Source organism: Ornithorhynchus anatinus, chromosome 5 (assembly GCF_004115215.2).
Source record: "Ornithorhynchus anatinus isolate Pmale09 chromosome 5, mOrnAna1.pri.v4, whole genome shotgun sequence".
Lineage (NCBI taxonomy): Eukaryota > Metazoa > Chordata > Mammalia > Monotremata > Ornithorhynchidae > Ornithorhynchus > Ornithorhynchus anatinus.
In genome coordinates, this window is record NC_041732.1 from 81,247,157 (window position 1) to 81,265,127 (window position 17,971).

The window sequence follows — 17,971 nt, forward strand, 5'->3', positions numbered from 1 at the left end:
GAGTTCGAATCCCGGTTCGGCCACTTGTCAGCTGTGTGACTGTGGGCAAGTCACTTAACTTCTCTGGGCCTCAGTTACCTCATCTGTAAAATGGGGATTAAGACTGTGAGCCCCATGTGGGACAACCTGATTCCCCTATGTCTACCCCAGCGCTTAGAACAGTGCTCGGCACATAGTAAGCGCTTAACAAATACCAACATTATTATTATTATTATTATATAAGCTAATCAGGTTGGACATGGTCCCTGTCAGCGTGGCTCAGTGGAAAGAGCCCGGGCTTTGGAGTCAGAGGTCATGGGTTCGAATCCCAGCTCGGCCACTTGCCAGCTGTGTGACTGTGGGCAAGTCACTTCACTTCCCGGTGCCTCTGTTACCTCATCCGTAAAATGGGGATGAAGACTGTGAGCCCCACGTGGGACAACCTGATTCCCCTGTGTCTACCCCAGCGCTTAGAACAATGCTCGGCACATAGTAAGCGCTTAACAAATACCAACATTATTATTATTATATGGGACTCACAGATTATTTTAGAACAGTGCCTGACACCTATTAAGTGCTTAACATATACCACAGTTATTATAATAGTTATTATTAGTTCCCATTTTACAGGTGAAGAAACTGAGGCACAGAGAAGTGATTTGCCTAAGGTCACACAGCAGACAAATGTTGGAGCTGGGATTAGAGTCCAGGTCCTTCTAACTCCCAGGCCCATGCTCTATCCACTAGGCTACGCTGTTTCAGAGTTGGACACAGTCCATGTCCCACATGGGGCTCCCAGTGTTAACCTTCATTTTACAGATTAGGTCACTGAAGCCCAGAGAACTGAAGTGACTTGCCCAAGGTCACACAACAGACAGGTCTTCTGACTCCCAGGCCTGGGCTTTAACAGGCCTCACGGCTTCTCACTTGGCCCACCCAAAAGCTGCACAGCCCTGGCCCCTGCTCCCAGTGTCTCTTCAGCCCCCTCCCTCTTGTCCACCTTCTCTCCGCTTCCTGCCTTCCGTCACGGGTATCTGCCTGCAGCAAGTCCACGGAGAGAGCAGGCAAAAGAGAAACTCGGGGCAAAGGGAGAGACTCAGTTTATCTAGAGAGAGAAATGATTCGGAACAGGAAATGGGGTGGGGGGAGGTGGTTTACGACGCACCCCATTAATCATATCCCGAATGACAGGGGCGGGAATGAAGACTCCTGGTGGTGAGGGAGAAAAACCAAGTCACCGGGCGGCCTCAGGAGAGAGCAGGGGGCCTGCGTAGCATAACCTGGAGGAAGGAAAATCTCTTAACCGCACGGGATTGTTAACTGCTCACAAATCCTGTTGTGCCGATGGCTGCGAGCTTAGAAGAGCTTAAACTGTTAAATGTCTAAACTTCCTCAATAAATATCCCTTCTCTGCGGTGCTTTGAACAGATTCCTGGCGCATTAGCCAGATGAGAAGGCCCAGCAAAGGAAGCCCGCCACTTTCCCCGGCTATTTATGGCAGCGTTTTGGAGGGCGCTGAAGCACTTGGGATGTCTCTTTATAAAACCAATTTCTAATGTTGCTCAGCAAAGTTCAGCCCGGCCATTTCCCAGGGACATTCCCATTCTAGCCGAGATGGGGGGTGGCGAGGGTAGCCCCTTTCCATTTCAGCCCAAGGGCCTAATTGTGTTGATTTGGCCAGACTTTTGGACAGGGGCCCAGGTGGCCTCTGTCCCAAGGAGCCGATGAAAGTTGCAGCCTCGTGCCCTATTCAGACCTGGGGATCTGTGCTTGGCCCTGGGGGATAAAAGGGGCGGGGGGGCTGGGGGAGAGGGCGGCGGCACTAGTGGCTCTGGGCTCTTGTGGCTTCAATCTAGGCCTGTGCAGGTCTGTCTCGGGCCAAGGGACTGCAGAAGCCAAACATCTCTCAACCGTGGGGACCAGTGACAGTGCAGCAGATAGAGACTAGGTCAGTGAGACGAGACCAGAATTATGTAACATGGAAATGGAGAGATGGCTGCGTGGGAAGATTCCCCATTTTCCCAATGGGTGAGGACTCCGAGGGCAGGAAATAGCCAGGCCATGTCTGTCCTGCCTCAGGAAACTCAGGCAAGCCTGCACAACCAGCTCCGCATCCTCTCCCTTTTCTGCTGCCTCCTTTCTCATGAAACTTCAGGGCTGGGACAGACAAGGAAGAAGGGCAGAAGGGAGGTTGATACATACCAGTGGGGAGTCTGGAAGCCTGGGAGAAGCAGCGTAGTCCAGCAAAAAGGGCCTGGGAGTCAGGATACCTGTGTTCTGATCGCGATTCTGCCACTTTCTTGCTGTGTGATCTCGGACAAATCGCTAACTTCTCTGTGCCTTGGTTTTCCTCAACTTTAAAATGAGGATTCAATTCTTGTTTTGCTTCTTACTTTAACTATGAGACCAGAGTGGGACAGGGTCTGAGTCCAATCTGATCATGTTCTATCTACCCCAGTGTTTAGTACCGTGCTTGGCACAAAGTGAGCACTTAGCAAATATCATTATTATAATTATTATTATTACATATGCATAGTTGTTCCTTTGTATTGGAAGAAGACACCACGGGTGGTCAAATTCATGTGTGTGTGTGGCTGAAAAGGCCAACGTGGGATCCTCGGTCCCGGCCATATTGGACCCACAAAAAGGTTGTCTCTTGTTGTGTTACTCCACTTATGCCTGTCAAGCTTAGCATTGTTGTCTCTCTTGCCTATCCCCTATTCCTTGAGTGGCAGCTAGCTTTGACCTCAGTTCTGGGGGTGAATTTCCGCCTGGGCGTCAATCGACATTGCTTTCCCTGATTCGAAAGGGAGCTGGCAGGTGAGGCCTCCGACAAGGCCAATCTCTTCAGGTCAGTCAGCATCGGGGTTCGGGAGGGTCACTTCCCCGGGAAGGACCTTCCCTGCTGGAGGAGGGTGGCCCATTTTGGGTGGTGGATGACCATCGTTCTCCACCCCACCGGAAGCAGCCTGCTAGGGTAGATACAAGGTAATCAGGTTGGACACAGTCCATGTCCCACATGGGACTCACAGTTGTAATCCCCATTTTACAGATGAGGTAACTGAGGCACAAAGAAGCAAAGTGACTGGCCTAAGGTCACACAGCAGACAAGTGGAGGAGCTGGGACTAGAACTCAGGTCTTTCTGACTCCCGGGTCCATGTTCTATCCACTAGGCCATGTTGCTCTGAGCTCTCGGGCTCAGAAAGGCCTCTGCTGCCAGTGATGGTCAATGGCTTCCGGACCCAGAGCCCCACTGAGCACTCGGGCAGGGTCACGGTCTCTCCCGGCTCAGCAGATGGCTTTGATTTTTCAGAGATCCCCTTGGAAGGCTTCCGGCCGGCCTCTTCCTGTCAATCGGATTCGGGTTCATTATCAAGTGGGCAGTGATCGTCCCCGGGGGCCTACCCCCTGCCAGCCACCCGCCCCGCCCGCACGCCCGGCCTAGCCATTGCAGCGAGAGGTGACTGTCCAGCTGAGCTCACATTCACATTCGTTAAATCTGGAAACCATTCCAACGAGACAGATGGGACCCCGGATGCTGAGCTGGAGAGCCAAGTCCCGAGCCAACAGAGGACTGATCTCTGAGACGCTGATGGTCCTGTTTGTCACTCGTGGCAGAGTGTCTCAGTGTCTCTCTCTCTTCCCCCCGCCCACCCCCACCCAGGAGGGACCCCCGACCCTCTGCAAGTTGCCTGCTGACCCTACGTCCCAATTCCTCTTCCCGCCTTCAAAGCTTTATTGAGGGCACTTCTCCTCCAAGAGGCCTTACCAGGCTAAGCCCTCCTTTCCTCTTCTCCCACTCCCTTCTGCATCACCTTGACTTGCTTCCTTTATACATCCCCTTTCCTAGCACCACATCACTTATGTACATATCTGTAATGTATTTATTTATATTAATGTCTCTCCCTCTAGACTGCAAGCTTGTTGTGGGCAGGGAATGTGTCTGTATTATTGTTATAATGTACCCTCCCAAGTGCTTAGTTCAGTGCTCTGCACACAGTAAGCACTCAATGAATATGATTTATTGACTGACTGTGGGTTTCTGGGCTCCCCAGGAGTGTCCAGTGATCTGGGATCCATGTCAGAAAGAGCATCCAGGAGTCTTTCTGAAATGAATCTTGTCAGAGCCTCCAATCCCTTCCTCTTTTATGATAATTGCTATGCTCTTACTATGGGACAGGCACTAAGCGCTGGGGTAGGGACAAGCTAATCAGGTTGGACACAGTCCACGTCCCACATGGGGCTCACAGTCTTTATCACCATTTTACAGATGAGGTAACTTAGGCACAGAGAAACCAAGTGACTTGGCCATGGTCACAGGGCAAACAAGTGGTGGAGGAGGGATTAGAACCCATGGCCTTAACTCCCAGACTATGATCTCCTACTAGGCCATGCTGCTCCTTCCTCCAGTTCGCATGCAAGCCCTCCTGGTTGACAACTTTCTGGTCTGTGGGCCCTCTAATAACGATAATAAAAATGGTATTTGCTAAGTGCTTACTACGAGACAAACACTGTTCTAAATGTTGGAGTTAGAGTTGATCAGGTTGTTCATAGTCCCTGTCCCATGAGGGGCTCACAATCTAATTAAGCGGAAGAACAGATATTGAATCCACCATTCTACAGATGAGGTAACTGATGAATAGAGAAGTGAAGTGGCTTGCCCAAGGTTACACAGCAGATAAGTGACAGAGCCGGGATTACTGACTCGAAGGCCTGTGCTCTTTCTTCTAGGCCATGCTAATTCTCAAACTGTTTCTGACTCTGCTACCCTCCCTTGTCTCTTTGAAACTCTCTCTGGGATGAGCAACTCTGTTCTCCTAATAGTAACCGGGGGATTTGTTATGTGCTTACTCTGTGCCAAACACGGTAATAAGCATTGGGAATAGATATAATAATAATAATAATGTTGGTATTTGTTAAGCGCTTACTATGTGCCGAGCACTGTTCTAAGCGCTGGGGTAGACATAGGGGAATCAGGTTGTCCCACGTGGGGCTCACAGTCTTAATCCCCATTTTACAGATGAGGGAACTGAGGCACGGAGAAGTTAAGTGACTTGCCCACAGTCACACAGCCGACAAGTGGCAGAGCTGGGATTCGAACTCATGAGCCCTGACTCCAAAGCCCGTGCTCTTTCCAGATATATGATAATCAGGTCCGACACAGTCCCTGTCCCACAAGGGGCTCACTTCCCAAAGGGGAGGGAGAACAGGAAAGTACTGAGTCCCCATTTTACAGATGAGAGTCTCTGATTTGCTTAATTACCTTGTACAAATTAATCTTTTATTTTCCTAGAAGACCTCTTCTGAACAACTTTTTTTCTAAAGATACTCCAAAATACGTTCATTTTTTATAGGCTTTCTGACTGCTCCTTCCCTGACTCCTCTGTAGACTCCTCTTCACCTCCTTGGTTGAGAGTGGGGGAGAGGATCATCTGTGACTACCCTCTTTCCACCTCCCCATACCCAACCTGCTGTCCAGTCTGGCCCAGGTTCCTCCTCTTTGTGAGAGGTCACACGGATCAATTCCTGACAGTTCTCACAATCCTGCACTAATGTCCCTGATGACCACCTGTGACTAGGGTTGCTCCAACCACCACTTTCTGACTGGATTCCTGGTTCCAGCCTCTCCTCCCACCAAAGCCCCCCAAATAATCATCTTCAAGTGAGATTCCCCAACTCCACTGCATCAGCCATGCATTTAATTATAACTGTTCTATTTGTTAAGAGCTTACTATGTGCCAGGCACTCTACTAAATCCTGGGTACAAGAAAATCGGGTTGGACACAATCCCTGTCCCAGGTGGGGCTCACCGAGAAGTGATGTGACTTGCCCAAGGTCACACAGCAGACACGTGGTGGAGCTGGGATTAGAATCCATGACGTTCTCATTCCTAGACCCATGCTCTATCCACTAGGCCATGCTGCATCTCTGTCCTAAGCGAAGCTGTGGTCTTATGCTCTTGGGAGAGTGCACTAGTACAGAGTTAGTGGACATGTTCCCCACCCCAAATGACCTTACAGTCCAGATAGGGACGGTGGCTGTCTGGATGGTGAGGTAACAGCAGATACAGGCGGGGAACCAGGAGAAAACGACAGGCAAGCACTTAGCCAGGGCAGAGACAGCCTGATGGACGAGAGGCTCCTTGTAGGGAGGGGAAAGCAATGTGGCCTAATGGAAAGAGCCCGGGCCTGGGAGTCAGAGGACATGGGTTCCAATTTGAGCCCTCACCTCCACTGCTCTTATGTCAATATCCTCATACTCTGACCTCCCTGCTCCTGTGTCTCACAATCAATCAATGGCATTTATCAAGCACTTTCTGTGTTTGGAGCACTGAACTAAATGCTTGCTTGGGAGAGTACAATATAACAGAGTTGGTAGACATATTCCCTGCCCATAATGAGCTTTCCCCACTCCAGTCCATACTTCAACCTGATGGCTGGATCATTTTCTTAAAAAAATGTTTAGCCCACATCTCCCCATTCCTCAAAAACCTCCGGGAGTTACCCATCCACCTCCACATCAAATAGGTCCTTTAAAGCACTCAATCAGCTCTCCCCTTTCTATTTCACCTGGCTGATTTCCTATTATAATGCTACCTGCACACTTCACTCCTCTAAAGCAAACCTACTCATTGTACCTCAATCTCATCACCAATCTCTTGTCCACATCCTCTCTCTGGCCTGGAATTCTCGCTCCTTTTATATCTGGCAAGCCGCTACTCTCTTCACCTCCAAAGCTCTCCTAAAATCACATTTCCTCCAAGAAGCCTTCCCTGACTAAGCCCTTATTTCCCCATCCCCCTCTTCCTTCTTGTATCCCTGCGCACCTGGATCTGAACCCTTTTAGCACTCGCTGGTGACTCCATCCTCAGCCCCGCAGCACTTAGGGACATACCTTTATACACTGCCATTTCCCACATCTGTAATTTATTTTAATGTCTGTCTCCCCTTCTAGACTGTAAGCTCCCTGTGAGCAGGGGGCATGTCTATTAACTCCATTGAATTGTACGCTTCCAAGTACCATACAGTGCTTTGCATACAGTAAGCATCCAATAAATACCACTGATGGATTGTTTATTGATTGTGTCCATCTTGCCTGCTAGAGTATAACCTCCTTGAAGACAGGGATTGTGCCTTCTCTACTGTACTCTCCCAAGAGCTTAGTACGGTGCTCTACACAGAGAAAATGCTCACGACATACTACTGATTAATTGAATCCCTTGCTCGGAAGCCTATAGGAGCTCCCAGTTACCTCAAGAATCAGTCAATCAATCAATCAATGGCTGCTAGGCCCTGAGTTCTAATCCCAGCTCTTTCACGTATCTGCTATGTGATCTTGGGCAAGTCATTTAACTTCTCTGGACCTCACTTCACTCAATTGCAATATGGGGATTCAATAGCAGTTCTCCCTCTTCCTTATTCTGGGAGTCCCATTTGGGACCTGATTACACTGCATTTACCCCAGGGTTTAGTACAGTGATTGGTATATATTAAGTGCTTAACAAATATCACAGTTATTATTATTGTTAAAACATCTTCAAGAATGTGTAGTGTGTTCTCCTGTAAAGTCTACTTTTCCTCAGTTAAATCTGGCTTCCTGACTAGTTGGTAAGCCCTTCAAAGGCAGGGATCAATTTTGTCTTTCCTGCATGTCTCAGGATCTAGGGCCAGACTGTGACCACAGAATGCTGGCCTTAAGAACTTTAAGCTCATTGTGGGCAGGGAATGTGTCTATGATATTGTTATATTGCACTCTTCCAAGCGCTTAGCCAGTGCCCTGCATAAAGTAAGTGCTAAATAAATATGATTGACTAAGGACTGAATGAATAAATCCCATGACCCTGGCCTAGTCCCTAGCCCTGGCCCGGCTCCCTCCTCGGTCACCAACCACCCCTCTGCCATGTCTTCTCTGGAGGAGATCTCCCTGACACCCTCTCCTTCCCGAACCTAGCCCAGCCCCAGGGCCCCGAGCCAGCCGGTAGCCAGTTTGGCTCAGGGGCCATGTTGGAGTCTCTTGGGGAGTGTGACCTACTAGCCACGGGGAAATTGATGAACTCGGAGATCCTGGGGTGACAAGGTGCACATGTGCAGCCTGAGGAAACAGCTGTGGCAGCACCAGGCCCCCCAGTAACTCCCACTCAGAAAGCAAACCCAGTGTCCACCCTTCCTGGAACACTGGATGCCCCGTCTGGGCCTCCCCTCCCCAAGCCTCTGGCCCTCCTCACCTTCCCCTGTGCCCACCCTTCCTGGTGCACTGGATGCCCCTGTCTGAGCCTCCCTCCCCCATCCCCTGCCTTGCCTCTCCTTACCCTGTGTCCATGTGCTGCAGTACCTGAGCAGAGGGTCCAGAAACTCACTTCTGCTCAGATTCTAGAACCAGCTCAGTTGTGTACCCCCCACCTACTCCTCCAGCCTAGGATCTGCCATCTGGCTCCAGCTCTTCTCCTGAATCTGTTACTGAGGCGCTTTCCCACCAAGCTCCAGGCTGCCTGGCTTCCAACATGCCCCAGACAAGGGGGGCTCTTGGGGAGAGGGCATCTCACAGCTATCACAGGCAATATGGACTAAATAATAATAATAATAATGGTATCTGTTAAGCACTTACTATGTGCTAAGCACTGTTCTAAGCACTGGAAACGATACAGGGTTATCAAGTTGTCCCACATGAGGCTCACAATCTTAGTCCCCATTTTACAGATGAGGTAACTGAGGCACAGAGAAGTTAAGTGACTTGCCCAAAAGTACATATCTGACAATTGGCGGAGTTGGGATTAGAACCACGACCTCTGACTCCCAAGCCTGGGCTCTTTCCATTAAGCCAAACTGCTTGTAAGTTGAATTTCTTCTGCTGTAGGACTCCCGGTTCTTCTCACTGGAACAGAGACTAGCTACTGATCCCCTCCTGTACCATGTCAGTTGAAACCTGTTCCCCTCAGCCTCGACTTCTCCTGTTGGAATAATCCCATTTCCTCTGGCAGATACCTTTAAAAACCATCTCTCATTATCCTCCCCAGACTTGCAGCTAGCTATGAGTGCCACAGACACCCCACTCTGCCAGACTGCACCCACTGCTCACTGCTCCTTCCCCACTCGAGTTTGGCTTCCCAGAGGAGGGGTGAGCCTGCACTTCTGGCCTGAGGGGATGGCTTTATGGGCAAAGAGAAGCAGAACCACCCCAGTGACCTCTGGAGTTCTTAAGACCTAAGTCCTAAATTGGATTTGGTCAGATAAGGGTGTGTTACATGGTATTAAGAGCTTACTATAATAATAATAATAATGTTGGTAGTTGTTAAGCGCTTACTATGTGCAGATAACTGTTCTAAGCTCTGGGGTAGATACAGGGTAATCAGGTTGTCCCACGTGAGGCTCCCAGTTAATCCCCATTTTACAGATGAGGTAACTGAGGCCCCAAGAAGTTAAGTGACTTGCCCACAGTCACACAGCTGACAAGTGACAGAGCCGGGATTCGAACCCGTGACCTCTGACTCCCAAGCCCGGGCTCTTTCCACTGAGCCACCCTGCTTCTCTATGTGCCAAGTACTGTACTAAATACTGGGGTATTCACAAGATAATCAGATTGGACACAGTCCCTGTTCCACATGGGACTCACATTCTGAGATGGAGGGAATCACCATTTTCCATATGAGAAAACTGAGGCATAGAGAAGCTAAATGACTTGCCCAAGGTCATGCAGCAGATAAGTGGCAGAACCGGTATTAGAACTCAGGTCCTTGGATTCCCAGGTCTGTGCTCATTTCACTAGGCTACCCTGCCTCCCTACATCCACAATTCCACCCCTCCCCACCCACCCACCTGCCAGAAGGCTGTATTTGTTAATCAATCGGTCAACGGTAGTTATTGAAACCTTAACAGATGCAGAGCATTGTATAAAGCTATGGGTGAGGGCCTTCCCTACCCATTCTCAGCCCTAGTGGGTGGATGGATTACTGCTGTGAAAAGCACCAGGTGCCCATTCCCCTGTGTGTGTGCAGAAAAGTGGTTGAGGAGGAGGAGGTGGGGAGAATGGGGGGGACGACTGAAAATTCATCTATAGGCTATAGGCTAATCTCTAGACTATAAGCTCAATATGGGCAGGGAGCGTGTCTACCAACTCTGTTATAGTATACTCACCCAAGCACTTGGTACAGTGCTTTGCACAAAGTAAGAACTCAATAAATATGATTGATTGATGCATTAGCAAGTGTGTAGATAACTCACTCCCCCAGCATCTATGACTTCTGCTTGGGGGTACTCCTGCCTCCCTAGAAGAGTCGGAACGCCCAGGCTGGGGACTTCCAGGAAGCAACTGCCCTGGTCCTTCTCTTTCCTGGCCACCCACTGCTCAGTCTAAGCAAACTCTCCAGCCTCCCCTCCAGGGTCCATTCTCCTCAACATCTGACACATATCTTCATACACGGTTGCTTCCCCTACTAGTCAATTCTTTTAATGCCTGTCTTCCTCAATAGACTGAAAGCTCTTTGAGGGCAGGGATCGTGACTACTAACTCTATTGAACTCTGTCAAGTGCTTAATACAGTGCTCTGTACACAGGAAACATACCATAAAAACCATTGATCGATTGGTTGGTTGACGGGTTGACCATCTCTCACATGGCTCTCGCTGCCTGAAATGCTTCTTGTACTTGTTCACATCCTCAGACATCTCCCCTTCCCCAAGATCCTGATCCATAAAAAACACCTCCTTCACAAAGCCTCCTCATAGAAAACCACATATCCCCAACCTCCGGAGACCGAAGACTCCTCTACCCTCCAGAAACACCTATTCTTCTCCAAGCCTCTCCACTGGCCTCCATCTCCTCTCCCCCTCCATCACTTTCCACTTCCAAGAATAGAGGCTGGCCATCCTCCACTCCAACAGCTTCTCCCCTCGATGGGGGACAGAATGGGAAATGGGAGGAGTGGGTGGGAAAAAGCGGGCTGAAACAGCAAGCCCAACAACACGAGAAGCACTGGGGCTTAGAGGAAAAAGTATAGATCTGGGAGTGAGAGGACGTGGGTTCTAATCCCAGCTCCGCCACTCATCTGTTGTATATCTGGGGCAAGTCACTTGGATTCTCTGTGCCAAGTCACTTAGATTCTCTGTGCCTTGGTTACTTCATATGTAATATGGGGATTAAGACTATGAGTCCCCTGTGGGACAGGGACTGTGTCCAACCTGATTATATTGTACCTACCCTGGCGATTAGTTCAGTGCCTGGCACATAGAATTAAAAATAAAAAAAAATTAGCTAAAAAATAAAACCCTGCCCTTTCCAAATCACAGGGGGTCCCAGGGTTGGAGTTGGGGGCGGGGGGGGGGGTCTGTTTCCTTTAACCCTCAGCCTCCTCCTTTCCCTCCCCCTTCCCTCTGATCCAAGAACATCAGACATCAGGCACTTCGGTCAGTGTCTGCAGGGAGGAACTGGGTAGGGATTAAGCATTCCTGTGGAGAAAGGGGGTGATGGGGTCAGCAAAGGGATAAGGATGCTTTTACCAGATTATCTCCAGATTCCTGGCTCTCATTTGTTGGGAAACGGAGAAGCTGTCTAGCTAGCACAGACGGAAGGCTTGTGCGCTGACCCCTAGGGCGGAGAGGTGGTGAGAGGAGCGGGAGAGAGGGAGGGGGCATCTCCGTTTCCCCAGGAGAATCCTCTCTGCACCGGGCCGCAGCAGGGAGCGAGCCAGCGGGTCCCAGGAATCTCCCTGCCTTAAGTAATTCCTTCCCTCCCAGGCCAGAGGAAGCAACATAATAATTGTCATATTTGTCGAGCGCTTTACTAGGTGCCAGGTACTGTACTAAGCACTAGGGTGGATACTAATAATAATAATAATGTTGGTATTTGTTAAGCGCTTACTATGTGCCGAGCACTGTTCTAAGCGCTGGGGTAGACATAGGGGAATCAGGTTGTCCCACATGGGGCTCACAGTCTTAATCCCCATTTTACAGATGAGGGAACTGAGGCACAGAGAAGTTAAGTGACTTGCCCACAGTCACACAGCCGACAAGTGGCAGAGCTGGGATTTGAACTCAGGATACGGGCAAATTGGGTTGCATACGGTCCCTATCCCGCTTGGGGCTCACGGTCTTAATTCCCATTTTACAAGAGAGGTAACTGAGGCACAGAGAAGTGAAGTGACTTGCCCAAGGTCACAGAGCAGACAAATGGCGAAGCGGGATTTGAACCTAGGTCCTCTGACTCCCAGGCCCGTGCTCTTTCCACTTGGCCATGCCACTGTTCTAAGACTGCAGTAAGACCAATCTTCTTACGGGTAGACCCAGTGACTGGAGGGGTTGGTTTGTTTATCAGCTGGTCCCCCAGAGTTTCTGAGGCTGCGCCTTCCCAACCCAAAGATTTCTACTGCACTGCCCTCACCCAAGCTCCTCTCCTTCCTCTCCATTCTTACCTGCTCATTCCCTGCCAAGCCGGACTACCTACCACTTCTGCTGTCTGTCCCAATCATCCCCTCCCTCCAAGTTGGTGGAGGCCACCTCCCCTCCCACTAGCCAACCCACCCCTTTCCACCTTCCCCCTGCCTCCCCCAAACAACTTCCCCCACCTTTCCCCTGCTCCTCTCCTCCCTCCCTCCTTGTCTCCTCCCGTCTTCCTCCCCCAGCCTCCCCTCCTGCTCCCCAGAGAGCGTCACCATTCAGGTGACCAGGCTGTCCATCCATCCGTCCGGTCAGCTGGCCTTCCACAATCCCCAGCACAATATCTATAATTGATCTGGAGGGAACTGTGCCGGAGGCTGATTGCTGAGATCCTATCAGAGCTGTAATGGGATTTTTATATTGCGCTTGGACGAGAAAAGGGGCTTTGGGCCAGAATGGAACATTTGAATAAACTTGTTTATTCATGGATCCGATTCAGACTTTTCCCGTCATTCGTCTTTTTATTTCTGTTCTGATTCTTCCCCTCTGCTCGCTTTCCTGTTCTCCCCAAGCCCCTTTTCGCTCCCTCCCGCATGTGGCTTTTCCTTCTCCAAAATGATTTCTCAGCCAGCCCTCAGTGCCCTGCCCTGCCCCGGGCCAGGGGCCCCAGGGGCCAGGGGGTCAGCGATGAGCTTGTAGAGACCACCCACATCTCTCCTAACCCATTGCTACGGCCTTGCCTGGAACAAACCCCTCTACCCCTCTGTCACCGGGCCTGGGCTTAGGGCTCCACACAGGCTGGGCTTAGCTTCTGGGCTAGGTCGCTGGGTCCAAACCCAAAGTTGGATGGATCAGCATGAATTCAAACCTTGCTGGATTTGGGCTAGGTCTAGATGGCCCCAGATTTTTTAAAAAAATAAATAATAATCATAATAATAATGGTATTTCTTGAGTGCTTACTATGTGCCAATCAGTGCATTAAGCTCTGGGGTCAATACAAGATAATCAGGTCCCACATGGGGCTCACAGTCTAAGTAGGAAGGAGAACAGGCACCGAATTCCCATTTTTCAGATGGGGGAAACTGAGGCACAGAGCAGTGAAGTCACTTGCCCCAGGTCACACAGCAGACAGGTGCCGCTGCTGGTATAAAAACCCAGTCTTCTGATTCCCAGGCCCATGTTCTTTTCCCTAGGCCCTACCTGTTCACAGTTTCACAGGGCTATGGAGGCCTGAGGGCCCACGGAGACAACTCCTTCCCTCAGTGTGCATCCCTGGATCTGGCAACCCTGTGGCCTTGGACTCCCTGAGGATCCAGTCCCACCCACTGAGGTCAACTCCTACAGCCGCCCCCGCATTCCCCACCCTAAGAAGTCCAGCTTCCCCAAAATTGCATTCAGCAGCCCCTGGCCATCTTCAGGAGAAACTTTGGAGCATGAGATGGAGTGAGCCATGGCAAGGCTGGAAATGGAGGCAGAATCAGCCCTCAGTGACTTAAAATTGGAAGGAAGGGTGAGGAGGCGCAGGGCGGGCAGAAGAGCATCTCTAGGGCTGGGGATGGGGCCCAGATCACTGGTTGGGGATAAGTGGTCCCTCACGCTGCCACTCGCTCCTCTTGTGAAAGCTCCTTTAGCCCGGCCCGTGCCCCGGGTTGGCGGCAGGTGGGGAGCAGTGAGACCAGGGACCTGGCGGGGGAAACCCAGAGCCCAGCTCCTGGCTCCTCCGGGCGGCCCAGTGGCTAACCTAGGCCTGACGTGAGGCTGCTGGGAGTTGAGCCAGATAGGAGTGTGTGGAGCCCGCGTTGGGCCTGGGAGAGAGCGAGCCGGGGGTGAGAGACAAGGTCAAGCTGGGTGGGCCGTTGGCCGCCAAGAACACTCAGAGGCCAAATTCCTGACCTTGACCTCCACCTGCCTCAAGCTCCACGGTCCCACACCCTGGCGGCTGGCTCGGAACTGATGCTGACCGAGGGTAGTGCCGGTGGCCCCTCTGGACCCAGCCCTACGGATTGCTCTGGGGCCGGACTGCCCCGAAGCCCCGGAGTCAGCCCCAGAGGGGCGAGGTGGGGCGAACGTCACTCTCCATGTTGGGGACAGCGCTCGCAATGGCCAGATGGGCAGGCGTCGTCCGCCGCCCCCATCCCCTCGCCCAGCTGCAATGTGGCCGCCGTCCCAGCCCCCTGGCTCCGTCCCAACTCAATCCCAGCACCAGAAAGTCAACTGTAAGGTGACCCATCTGCATGTCTGTCATGGGCTAATGTATGACTGAGGCCAATGGGAGGGGTGCATCCTTCATCCCCTCCCTTCGCTCCCCCCAGCAACCCCACTGGGACCCGACCTCGCCCACCTGCCACTGTCCGGGCCCCCAGGACACCCAGCAGCTAGCTGGGCTGGGGTGAGCCGTTGCCGTTGATCCCCGCGGCGGAGGCTGGGACACCGTGTAAGGAACGGGCCGTTCTTTCCACCTTTTAAGGGAGACAGATCCCTCCACCGGAAAGCCTAGAGGGGAAGATCTGGAGAGGCAAACAGGCGCCGCTGTCTGTCTGCTCCCAGCTCCCACCCGCTCCCTGTGTCATTCATTCCCTGCTGGCCTCCAGGCAGGGCAGAGGTTGGCTCAATAGCACTGGAGCCTCTGTGGAGGCCGGAACTCAGCCCAACCCCCTCCAGGGGCCAGGAGCTGGAGGCTCTCCACTTTCCACTTCCTCAGTCATCCAAACTTATAACGTTAATAATAGCGGGGGTGGTATTTTTCATGCAGTTTTCCACGCACTATGCCCCGGGGAAAATTCAATTTGATCAGGTCGGTCACGGTCTCTGTCCCACACAGGGCCCCCGGTCAAAGAGAAAGGAAGAACAAAGGTATTGGCAGATGAGGAAACAAAGCTCCAGAGGAGTCAAGTAACTTGCCCAAGGTCACACAGCAGACAAGCAGTGGAGCCAGGATTATTCAAGCAGTCAATCGTATTTATTTAGCGCTTACTCTGTGCAGAGTACTGTACTAAACTCTTGGGAGAGTACAATATAACAGTAAACAGACGTCTCTATCTGTTGCCGATTTGTACATTCCAAACGCTTAGTACAGTGCTCTGCACATAGTAAGCGCTCAATAAATACTAATGAATGAAAGAATATTTCCTGCTCACAATGAGTTTATGGTCAAGAGGGGATTAGAACCCAGGTCCTCTGACTCCCAGAGCTGTGATCTTCCCAGGCTTAGAGGGAAGTAGGAATCGGCGGCCAGAGGGAATGGCGTATGGAAATCCTTCAGTTAGACTGCAAGTTCCTTGACAGCAGGGAATGCATCTCCCTACTCTACTGCACCCTCCCAAATGCAATGCTCTGTACTCAATAAACCCTTGACAAACACCACTGACCAGTTGACAGACAGACCAAGCCAAGCCCAGGCAGTGAGAGGAACCACCCCTGGCCCTCTGCTCCCATCCCCACCCCCAACCCGATCCCCACCAGCCCGGAACCGAGCCACCCGGAAGGAAAGGACAAGCAGAGGCGTTACCTCGGCAGACGGTCCCGTTCTCCGTGGACTCGAAGCCGGCTCGGCACATGCACCTGCCGATGGGCACCAGCCACTCGCCGTCACCGTTGCAATAGAGCTTGATGGGCACGTCCACCTCCTCGGCGTTGGGCACGCAGGTCCCCCGCGCCGCCACCAGCGACGTGCTCTCGGCCCCCGACAGCGTCTCCTGGAACACAGCTCCGTTCTGGATCACCCTGGGGCACTTGCGGTAAAAGACGCGCACGGCGATGAGCGACATGCAGCCCCCGTAGTCCTGGAACGCCAGGTAGAAACCTCCGCGGGAGACCGGGCCGAAACTGCGCACCTCCGTGTTGATCTTCATCACCCGCCCGCCCAGGTCCACCTGGGAGAAGCTCTCGTCGGCCGCGATGGTGTCTACCTTGACCCACGGGTTCTCCATCCAGTTGGGGAAGGTCCGGGTGGCCGAGTCGGAGTCCGACTCGTAGTAGTAGAGGTTGAAGGTCTCCTTGCAGGAGCCGGGCACGCTGGGGATGCTGCTGCAGTCGCGCACAGAGAACTTCATCTCCACATGGACGCGCTGGGCCCCTCGGCGCCGGATGTGCCGCGTGCGCAGCCAGTTGTTCTGGCTCGGCTCGAACACGTTGCACACCTGGTAGGTGCGGATGGTGTTCATGTGCTCGTCGTAGCCGCTCACCTCTTCCCACTGTGGATGGGATGCGCACCGTCAGAGCCTGGGACGCCCCGGAGCCATCCCCCGCGGCGGACCCCCAGAACCAGCCTCTCTACCCCGACCGACCCACATCTGGGCCTGCTCCCCTCCCCAGGACCCCTTCCCTCCTGTAACCCTTTCCCTGCTCCCATCCTGAGACCACTACCCTGTTCCATCACTAATCTTATTTGCTTCATTCATTGGCTGAGCTTTGGTCTTGCCAATCACGGTCCTGCCAGGATGGCTGGCCAGGGACCACCTAGCCCAGAGGAAGGGGCTTCTTCACTTTGCAGCAGAATCTTGGAGGCTGCAGAACTTCCCTCCCTCCCTCCCTCACAGGAGGACTGGGGGATGGTGGGGTGGTTTATGTGTTTGTGTGTGTGTGGAGATGTGCACTCAGTGGCCCAGTTCCTGTTTCCAGAGCAACCCTGCTGCCTCCACTCACAGGGCCCTCAGTCAGACCAAAGGGGCCCTTTCTGTTTGGGGCCCCCCAAAACCTCCTCAACTCAAACACTTTCCCTACCAGCAGGGACTCCTCCTACTGGCTTTGCCAATGGGGGCCGTCACCCCACATTTCCAGACGTGGGACTGGGAATGCTTAGCTTTGGGGGCTGGATGCAGCCTCTCTCACCCCAAGCCTCAGTGAGACCCAAGAGGTTCAAAGACCTAATCTGGATCGCCCACCACCCCCAGACCCCATCCCACTCATTTGCCCCTCAACAGCTCCTCCACATTTCCACACCCACACTCATACTGAACAGTTGGTGCCCAGGAAGTGGGGGCTGGGCAGGATGGAAAAAGATGGATAATAATATTGGCATTTGTTAAGCACTTATTATGTGCAGAGCACTGTTCTAAGCGCTGGGGTAGATACAGGGTAATCAGGTTGTCCCACATGAGGCTCAGTCTTAATCCCCATTTTACAGATGAGGTAACTGAGGCACAAAGAAGTTAACTGACTTGCCCACAGTCACACAGCTGAGAGGTGGCAGATCCGGGATTCAAACCCATGACCTCTGACTCCCAAGCCGATGCTCTTTCCACTGAGCCATGCTGCTTCTCTAGATTGGTACCAGAGCCACCCCAGATGACCCCCAACTGCCCTCTCAGTGACTTCTCGGTGCCCGCTAGGAAACCCTGCTGCCCTCTCAGTGCCCTCCTCGCTCCCGGCCTTCCCTGGCCCTCTTGGACCCAGTCCCAGATCCTCCCTCCCTTTCTGGGCCTGGTTCATTCTCTCTCTGGGCCTGTCTCTCTCGCGTCCTCCTCTCCACCCCCCTCTTGTCCTCTGTCTCTCGTCTCCTCTCTCTCTCTTCTTCATTGGTCCCTGTTGGTGTATGTCAGTGTGTGTGCTCTGACTCCCCTAATCTAGGAGACGGCTGAGTTGATGAGTTCAGACATCTGTTCTCCTCTCCGTGTGTGTCAAGC

The 17,971-nt window shown here is 52.3% G+C and overlaps 1 protein-coding gene across 2 annotated transcripts in view; it reads right to left on the reverse strand.

Moving 5' to 3' along the window:
• Positions 1 to 17,971, reverse strand: part of EPHB2 (EPH receptor B2) — a 295,337-nt gene that overhangs the window by 153,453 nt on the left and 123,913 nt on the right. For both annotated transcript variants that reach the window (XM_029066358.2, XM_029066357.2), the window contains exon 3: positions 15,856 to 16,540. In XM_029066358.2, the coding sequence (XP_028922191.1) occupies positions 15,856 to 16,540 (685 nt within the window). The remainder of the gene's footprint in view (positions 1 to 15,855; positions 16,541 to 17,971) is intronic.